General features: G+C 42.9%; 1 protein-coding gene across 1 annotated transcript in view; it reads right to left on the reverse strand.

Moving 5' to 3' along the window:
• Nucleotides 1–738, reverse strand: part of LOC105711154 (saoe class I histocompatibility antigen, A alpha chain-like) — a 64,180-nt gene extending 63,442 nt beyond the window's left edge. The window contains exons 1-2 of the mRNA XM_021671476.2: nt 666–738; nt 227–496 (exon numbers count right to left, since the gene is read on the reverse strand). Of these exons, the coding sequence (XP_021527151.2) occupies nt 227–496; nt 666–738 (343 nt within the window). The remainder of the gene's footprint in view (nt 1–226; nt 497–665) is intronic.
• Between the last annotated feature and the right edge of the window lie 9,364 nt (nt 739–10,102).

Consider the following 10,102-nt stretch of genomic DNA (forward strand, 5'->3'; position numbering starts at 1 on the left):
AACTGGGACTGCAGACCCAGGGCAGGATCAGGAACATGAAGAAAGATGTGGGTCCTGGACCAACTGCCCTCCTGAGGTCTGTCCTCAGCACGGACCTTCCCCTGACCTGTGACTGCTGGAATTAGATCCCCATTACCACAGTCATCAAGGTGGTAAAGCTCTTCTTCATTGTCACAGGTGCTTTACAAAAGAGTAAGTGCTGGCACACAGGGCCGGGGTCACTCACCGGTTTCGTTCTGGTTGTAGTAGCGGAGCAGGGTCTGCAGTTTCACTCGGAAATTCCGTGCGATGTGCAGGGCTATCCGTGTCTCCTCCTCCCAATACTCCGGCCCCTCCTGCTCCACCCACGGCGCCCGCGGCTCCATCCTCGGACTCGCGGCGTCGCTGTCGAATCGCGCTACCTGCGTGTCGTCCACGTAGCCCACAGAGATGACGCGGGGCTCCCCGCGGCCGGGCCGGGACACGGCGGTGTAGAAATACCTCAAGGAGTGGCAGTCTGAGGGCAAGGAGGGGCGGAGTCTGGCTCGAGCCCCTCCTGAAGGGCAAAGTAGGGGAAGAGGACGGGAGGGAAGGGATTGGGGCGGGAGAGGGGGCGTTGATGCGGTTTCCCAGGGCTCTGCATCCCCACTGGGCGGGCCCCTTGCTCCTCCCAACCCCGCACTCACCCACCCAGGTCTTGGTCAGCTGCAAGGCCATGGAGAGCAGCAGAAGGAGGGTTCGTGGCGCCATGACCCACATCTTTGGGATCTGGGGAGGGTCTGAGTCCTGATGGGTGCATGGGGACTTTATAGCCAGGAATCTTAGTGACGCTGATTGGCTTCTCTAGAAACCTGACACCCAATGGGAATGAGAACTAAGGCCCAAGAAGTCCAGGAAGAAGGACCCGACACCAGTTTGGAGAGCAAGAAGTGAAACTCCTGGGAGCCTGGAATCCACAACGCTGGGTTTCCCAATCCCCAGACTCAGCCCTCAGGGTCTGAGACCCTGAGAGCCACTCCCGGGGACCCAGAACTTTGTCCTGCTCCTTTTTCTCCTGCCCCAAGTGCTCTTTGTCACACTATCTCCCTGAGATTTGGCCCAGGAACTGTTTAAATCAGTGGGGGTTTTTTGTTTGTTTGTTTTGACAGGATCTCACTCTGTTGGCCAGGCTGGAGTGCAGTGGTAGAATCTTAGTTCACTGGAGCCTTGATCTCCTGGGCTCAGGCCTTGATATCTTGGTCTCCAACCTCAGCTTCCTGTGTAGCTGGGACTGCAGGCCCATGCCACCACGCCCAACTGATTTTTGAATGTTTTGTAGAGATGGAGTTCCACCATATTGTTGAGGGTGGTCTGGAATTCCTGGGCTCAAGCGATTGCCTGTCTCCACCTCCCAAAGTGCTGGGACTACAGGCCTGAGCCACTGCAACTGGCCTTAACTCTACTTATCTTTGAAAAATCGGACCTGCTTCAAGAAGTTGCTTTTGCAATCAAACCAGCTGAAACTGGTTAGAATGAAGATAGCTGGCCAAACGACCTAAAAAAGATCTCAGGCTTCATTATGATCCCGTTTCTGTACTAAATGGCGCTCTCACCAGCACCATGACAATCGGCTATCTCCATAACATTGACTGGAAGAAGTCCTAAAAGGATAAAAAGGAAGGCAGTATTACTGGTTCAGTGAAGTTCACCTGCCCCCTCTTCCCATAAAATACATGATCATTCCTTCCCTTATTTTTAATTCCCAACGCCTTCATTAGAGCAAACCTATATTTCTACCCCCTCACCCTTTGCTAGCTGAGAAGTTGATTTGCCAGAGCTGTTCCCAGCTTTTCATTTCCTGGCCAGGAAATAAAATTTGTTCTGCTTGATGCTCAATTTTGGTTTCACGTATTGGCTCTGCAACTCCCAGTGGGGAAAGATCCCACCTTCTGGAGCTGTTACCAGAAAGAAGTCCCAATCCAGACCCCAAGATAATGTTCTTAGGTGTCCCACAGGAAAGGATTTGGGGTAAGTCCACAGTGCAAACTGAAAGCAAGTTCATTAAGAAAGAAAAGGAGTGAAAGAACAGCTACTTTGTACAGAGTAGGTCATTCTGGAAAGGAAGAGGAGGAACACACGCACCCTAGGTACGATGCGTTTTTATATATGGGATAACAAAAATCATGGGAAGATGTGCTCTACTACAAAGGTTTGTAATAAAGGAATAATTTTTAAAAATTACTATATTTTGTAAGAATAGGTATTATTGGGAGGCTGAGGCGGGTGGATCATGAGGTCAAGAGATTGAGACCATCCTGGCCAACATGGTGAAACCCTGTCTCTACTAAAAATACAAAAAAATTAGTCAGGCGTAGTGGCACGTGCCTGTGGTCCCAGCTACTCGGGAGGCTGAGGTGGAAGAATCTCTTGAACCCAGGAGGCAGAGGTTGCAGTGAGCAGAGATTGCACCACTGCACTCCAGCCTGGTGACAGAGCAAGACTCCGTCTCAAAAAAAAAAAAAAGAATAGGTATTATTATCTTTAAAGCAAAATTAGGAAGGCATCTGTTCTCAAGGTATCAGAATATCAGGACATTCTTGAGTCTGGTCTATTCAGTAAACATTATCAGTCTGTTCCCTTAACCATAAGCTAGAGGCTAGGAATGCCTAACCTCCTGGGAATGTGGCCCAGCAAGTCCTAGCCTCATTCTTCCTAGCCCTCATTCAAGATGGAGTCGCTCTGGTTTGAAGGCCTCTGATAGACTTACTCAGATTTTTGATAACAAGAAGAGTGATCATTTCACATTTTTGCAACTGTCGTTCTTGTCTGTCTCATATGATATGTTCTCCTATTTTTTAAATTTTAACTTTTATTTTAGATACGGGGGTGCATGTGCAGGTTTGCGACATGGATATGTTGTCTGCTGCTGAGGTTAGGGGCATGGATCCTGTCATTCGGGTAGTGAGCATATAACCATAGGTAGTTTTTCAACCCACGTCCCCACCCTCCCCATTCTAGTCATCTGCGGTGTTGTTGTTCCCATGTTTATGTCCATGTGTGCTCAGTGTTTAGCTTCCATTTATAAGTGAGAAGACGCAGTATTTGGTTTTCTGTTCCTACATTAATTCACTTGGGTTTATGGTCTCTAGTTGCATCCCAGCCATTCTGTTATTTTGATTGAAAGGTGTATTTTTAAAAAATCTAGCCTTACACAAATATTGAGTTGAAAAAGGGAGGATTATTATTATTGCTGTTGTTTTAGAGACAGTGTCTCACTCTGTTATCCAGGCTGGAGTGCAGTGGCGCCTTCACAGCTCACTGCAGCCTGGGACTTCTAGGCTCAAAGAATTCTCCCCCCTCAGCCTTCCCATTAGCTGGGACTACATGTGGGAGCTACTATGCCCAGACTGGGAGGATTTTAACAGCTTTTTCATGTAATTGTGGATATTCCTCTTTGACGTTACACAAAAACTATACAAGTGTTCATTTCTTTTGAAAACAATTCATTTTTCATTTTTAAATTTTTATTTATTTTATTTTTGTAAATTATGGTTTTACTTCAATAGTGTTTGGGGAACAGGTGGTGTTTGGTTACACAGATAAGTTCTCCAGTGGTGATTTCTGAGATTTTGGTGCACCCATCACCCGAGTAGTGTACACTGTACGCAATGTGTAGTTTTTTATCCCTCACCTCCCTCTTGCCCTTCCCCTTGAGGTCCCAAAGTCCACTGTATGATTCTTACATCTTTCCATCCTCATAGCTTAGTTCACACTTATAAGTGAGAGCATATGATGTTTGGTTTTCCATTCCTGAGTTACTTCACTTAGAATAATGGTCTCCAACTCCATCCAGGTTGCTGTGAATGCCATTATTTCATTCCTTTTTACGGCTGAGTAGTAGTCCATGGTATGTGTATATATATGCAGTTAGGCTGGTTCCATATTTTTGCAATTGCAAATTGTGCTGGTATATACATGCATATGCAAGCATCTTTTTCATATAATGACTTCTTTTCCTCTGGCTACATACCCAGGAGTGGGATTGCTGGATCAAATTGTAGATCTACATTTAGTTCATTAAGCAATCTCCATACTGTTTCCCATAGTGGTTGTCCTAGTTTATATTCCTGTCAGAAATGTAAAATTGTTCCTTTTTCTTCACATCCACACCAACATCTATTTTTTTTTTTTACGTTTTGATTATGACCATTCTTGCAGGAATAAGGTGGTAGCTCATAGTGGTTTTGATTTACATTTCTTTGATGATTAGTGATGTTGAACATTTTTTCATGTTTGTTGACTATTTGTATATCTTCTTTTGAGATTGTCTGTTCATGTTCTTAGCCTGCTTTTTGGTGGGTGAATGCTGGATATCAGTGTTTTGTCAGATGCATAGTTTGTGAGTATTTTCTCCTACTCTGTGAGTTTTCTGTTTACTCTGCTGATTATTTCATTTTCTGTGCAGAAGCTTTTTAGTTTAATTCAATCCCATCTATTTATCTTTGTTGTTGTTGCATTTGCTTCTGGGTTGTTGGTCATGAACTCTTTGCCTAAGCCAATGTCTAACAGAATTTAGATGTTATTTTCTAGAATTTTTATGGTATCAGGTCTTAGATTTAAGTCTTTGATCCGCCTTGAGTTGACTTCTGTATAAGGTGGAGATGAGGATCCGGTTTCATTCTTTTACATGTGGTTTGCCAACTATCCCAGCAACATTTGTTGAATAGGTGTTCTTTCCCCACTTTATGTTTTTGTTTGCTTTGTCAAAGATCAGTTGGTTGTAAGTATTTGGCTTCATTTATTGGTTCTCTATTCTGTTTCATAAGTATATGTGCCTATTTTTATACTAGTTTCACGTTGTTTGGCTGACTATAGCGTTGTAGTATAGTTTGACGTCAGGTAATGTGATGCCTCCAGATTTGTTCTTTTTGGTTAGGCTTGCTTTCGCTGTGCAGGATCTTTTTGATTCTATATGAATTTTCAGTTTGGTTTTTCTAGTTCTGTGAAGAATGATGATGTCATTTTGATGGGACTCACATTGCATTTGTAGATTGCTTTTGGCAGTATGGCCATTTTCACTATATTAATTCTACCATCCACGAGCACGGAATGTGTTTCCATTTGACTGTGTCTTCTATGATTTCTTTCAGCAATGTTTTGTAGTTTTCTTTGTAAAAGTCTTTCACGTTTTTGGTTAGGTATATTGCTAAGTATTTTATTTTTTGTTTTGCAGTTATTGTAAAAGAGATTGAGTCCTTGATTTGATTCTCAGCTTGGTTGCTGCTGGTGTATAGCAGAGCTACTGATTTGTGTACATTGATTTTGTGTGAATTTGACTGAATTTGTTTATTGGATCTAGGAGCTATTTGGATGAGTCTTTAGGGTTTTCTTTTTTCTTTTTTTTGAGACGGAGTTTCGCTCTTGTTACCCAGGCTGGAGTGCAATGGCGCGATCTCGGTTCACCACAACTTCCGCCTCCTGGGTTCAAGCAATTCTCCTGTCTCGGCCTCCTGAGTAGCTGGGATTACAGGTACGCGCCACCATGCCCAGCTAATTTTTTGTATTTTTAGTAGAGATGGAGTTTCACCATGTTGACCAGGATGGTCTCGATCTCTTGACCTCGTGATCCACCCGCCTCGGCCTCCCAAAGTGCTGAGATTACAGGCTTGAGCCACCGCGCCCGGCAGGTCTTTAGGGTTTTCTAACTATATGATCATATCGTCAAACGGTGACAGTTTGACTTCTTCTTTACCAATTTGGATGCCATTTATTTCTTTCTCTTGTCTGATTGCTCTGGCTAGACCAATGTCCCTAATGAACATAGATGCAAAAATCCACAACAAAATACTAGCTAACCGAATCCAACAGCATATTTAAAAGATAATCTACTATGATTAAGTGGGGTTCCTACCAGGGATGCAGGGATAGTTTAACATGTGCAAGTCAATAAATGTGATACAACACATAAACAGATGCAAAAGCAAAAATCGCTTTTCTGAGTCCCTGGCCCGCAGGCGTCAGGTACGAGCTGCGCCCTCCACTCTGAGGGTTCGTGGTCCACCGCTCTTCTGCGGTCCCTGCCGCCATCGCCCACACTCTGCTTTGTAGAGAAGGTGGTGGTTCGGAATGGCGTCATCACCTCCATTGTGTGTGGGGCCCTTTTCATCAGGTACTGCATCTACTTCGACAGCAAAAGATGAAGTGACCCCAACTTTAAGAACAGGCTTCGAGAATGAAGAAGGAAACAGAAGCTTGCCAAGGAGAAGGCTGGGCTTTCCAAGTTACCTGATCTTAAAGATGCTGAAGCTGTTCAGAAATTCTTCCTTGAAGAAATACAGCTTGGTGAAGAATTACTAGCTCAAGGTGAATATGAGAAGGGAGTAGAACATCTGACGAATGCAATTGCTGTGTGTGGACAGCCACAGCAGTTTCTGCAGGTCTTAAAGCAAACTCTTCCACCACTGCTGGGAATACTGTGGACCCCTCGGTGGTGACAAGCAACCCCAAGCTTCTGGAAGAATTGGCAAAACCTGAGCTATCTGAAATAACAAGAAGAAATTGTCGTTGATTTTTAACCTGTAAATTTCTTAGAATTTGGTTTCCCAGAAATGAGTTATTTGCTTTGTGATGCTTGCTACTTACTGTATCAATTATATTTGAGAAAATGAAGAATAATGTGAAAAGTTAAACTGTAGCTTGTAACTTTAGTTACAAGTTGCTGACCTGCAACTTGTAACTTTGGCTTTGCTGAACTGTTCTGGTAAAAACAGAGACTTTGTGAAAGGGAGTAACCACATAGCTTGACTGCTGGAGAGAGATGACAGCACCTAATAGGCTTCTCATTGCACAGAGCCTATGAATGGACATGTAATGGAGAGGCTTATTACCTAGATTCCTTTTCCAGGAAAGGCATATTGATTATGGCCCTGGAAAGGGAAGGCTACCCTTATGGAGAGCCTATAAACGGACACATGAGGGGCGTCTGACGTGAGGAAAAACCTCTATGGTTGAGATAAGGATGTAAAAGTCTTTCTTCTCCCACTGCTCCTCCAGGCCTGCATGGAGGCCCCTCCTCTTGGAGCTTTGTGGTCAGGCTGGTTGTCCTGTGTTAAATCCTGTTCCCTCTGCAGCTATGAGCCCAGTGCATTCTTGCTGATAATCTTAGGTTTATGTTTAACCTCTATTCTTGCTAAGGTTCATGGTTTCTATGCTGACACACAGAAAGTTATCTTTATGTTGTTCTGCTTTTATAATACCACATTGTGATTTTTGTGCACAAGTTTTTGCAAATGTATTCTTTTTGTATGATCATTTCCACACTGTTGTGTAGCCTCACTCCCCATCCCCTATTTAAAGAGTTTAATAAAAAACTGAGGTTTGCCAGGCGCGGTGGTGCATGCCTGTAGCCCCAGCTACTCGGGAGACTGAAGCTGGAGGATCTCTTGAGCCCAGGGGTTCTGGACTGTAGTGCACTACGCCGATCAGGTGTTCTCACTGTTTGGCATCAATATGGTGACCTCCTGGGAGTGGGGGACCACCAAATTGCCTAAGGAGGGGTGAACCGGCCCAGGTCAGAAACGGAGCAGGTCAAAACTCCCGTGCTGATCAGTAGTGGGATCGTGCCTGTGAATAGCCACTGCATTCCAGCCTGGGCAACATAGCAAGACCCTATCTCTAAAAAAAAAAAAATGGTTTTCAGGGGAACTTTAGACGTCCACGGAGGGGCTTTATGTGGTGTCTCCCCTGGGCCCAGCTTTAAAGAAAACTTTTTCTTTGTCTTCTTTTTCTTTTTCACTGACCACTCGATCACTTTGAGAGTCCGTGCTAGGTGTTTTGCATGTGAGGACCGAGAATATGACATATGTCAAGTACCCTGAAGGCTCTGTAGGCATATTTTTAAAATTATAAAACAAGAGATTTAAATCTTATAATTCTTTACCTGTTGCTCCTCTTCCCCTGTATTCCAATAATTTTGTTTTCTTCACCATTAGACTCCTCTTTCCTCAGCGTCACAACCTAGCTGGGACTATATCTGAAGTGTCTACAATCGGGCAGTGAAGAAGGATTCTCTAAGCATAACCTAAAAATGCAACACCATAAAGAAACATGAGGATAGTTTTAAGTACTTATAAATTAAAAACTTCTCTTTGGTAACCACAAACACAGATATATGCAAACACTTTCTCATAATCAACCTCAAAGACACATAAAAAAGTTTATGGACAAAATAATAATGTGTCCACAGCCTTATTTCAAAGTCTCCTAGGAACATACCCGTGGGTGAAGAAGTTGGGTTTATGACTTGTTGCTGAGTGCAAGAATGTGTGCCGTGAGCCACGTGGTGTTTCGGTAAGAGGGTGTTAGAAAGAAACTCTTATAGGATTTGGGCTTTAGTTGGGTGATCCTGGGGAGGGTAAGGAAGTAGGCTTCGCTCTAGATTGGGTACTCATCTGGAAGCAGGGGCAATTCTGTAACTGCGTGTCTCAAATCTCAGCTCTAGGGAGAGTGGAGTAGAGCAGAATAAAGCTGTAATTGGTATACAAGCGTCAGCCCTTGGTATTCGTGGGGAGAGTGCTTAGACAAAATTATGAATTGTTCTTGTTTTTCCTCACTTTATCATAATCGCAGAGTGAACTTTCTAATGATGGTGTTTTGTGAGATGATTGGGGTCCAATAGGAGAATAACATGACTTAACAATGAACATCAGGCCAGCTTCATACAACACTGAGGCCCAGCCATAAGTGTCAGATCAGTTCCTAGATATCAGAGCCTGCTTGTTTTCTTTCTTAAATTCAATATTTTAAAATATCTAAATCCCATTTGGAAAAGGATTAATGAATATTAGAGCATAATTTGGAATAGAAAATGCAAATGTCAAACAAATATAATAGCAATAAGTAAATGTCAACAAAATTAAAATGTGGATTAAGAAATGGGAGATAAGTTTAATATATCTTAGCTTGGCAAAGATGAAAGTTAATGACAATAATATTGAGTGGAGTATAGGGGAAATTTACTATCATAAAAGTTGATGGATTAAATACTGGCATATGATTACTAAAATGTCAGATGTGTTGGCTTATGCCTGTAATCCCATCACTTTGGGAGGCTGAGGTGGGCAGATTGCTTGAGTCCAGGATTTCCAGAGCAGCCTGGGCAACATGGTAAAACCTTATCTCTACAAAAAAAAAAAAAAAAAAAAATTAGTTGAGCATGGTGGCACCCTCTTGTAGTCCCAGGAGGATTACCTGAGCCAGGGAGGTCAAGGTTGCAGTGAGTGGTGATCACACCACTACACTCCAGCCTGAGCAACAGGGTGAGACCCTGTCTCAAAGAAAAAACACCCCAATTTATAAAAAGCATTTTTAGAAAATATCTCAAGATCATGTTGATACAAAAAAATTTCTCTTTTTTTCTTTTTTTTCAGCCCAAAGTTTTACTGGTTTGTCAAAAAATTTCTTTTCTAGAAAAATATCCTAGCCGGGCATGGTGGCTCACGCCTGTAATCCTAGCACTTTGGGAGGCTGAGGTGGGTGGATCACCTGAGGTCAGGAGTTCAAGACCAACCTGGCCATCAGGGTGAAACCCCATCTTTAAAAAAAAAAAAAAAAAAAAAAAAGAAAAAAGAAAAAAAAAGTATCCTAAGAAGAAAATTACACACTTTCAAAAATATATAACAAGGATATTCTTTGAATGATTGTTTATAAAACAAAAGAATGAAAACAACCTAAATGGTATAATTAATATAATGTTAGCTATGAATGCTGGACACTTAATATGTCTCAGTAAGTCATAATGTGTATATTACATAGAGAATATAATTTAACCATCAGAGAATACCCATGAGGAATCTATTATGTGATTCTTTACACTGGCAGGGAAAGGAAGACTCAGAGGTTAAGGAGGTGGTGGAACTGGATTGAAGCCAGGAGATTTTCTCTCAGACGCCTCATTGACTCATCTTTTGTTGATGCTCTGTCCATAAGGTAGGCGAGTGTGACTCTGCACCCCATGCAAGTGAACCATTTCAATGTCCTAGTACGTTCTGTGAAGGCAGTCACTAGGCTCGAAGCTCAGGAGGACACGAGAGGCCATGTGACTTGACTGCCCACACCACACTAAAGTTCATTATCCGGTGTATAT

The sequence above is a fragment of the Aotus nancymaae genome, unplaced genomic scaffold (assembly GCF_030222135.1).
Source record: "Aotus nancymaae isolate 86718 unplaced genomic scaffold, 86718_ANA_hifiasm-v0.15.2.pri h1tg000027l, whole genome shotgun sequence".
NCBI classification, from domain to species: Eukaryota; Metazoa; Chordata; class Mammalia; order Primates; family Aotidae; genus Aotus; species Aotus nancymaae.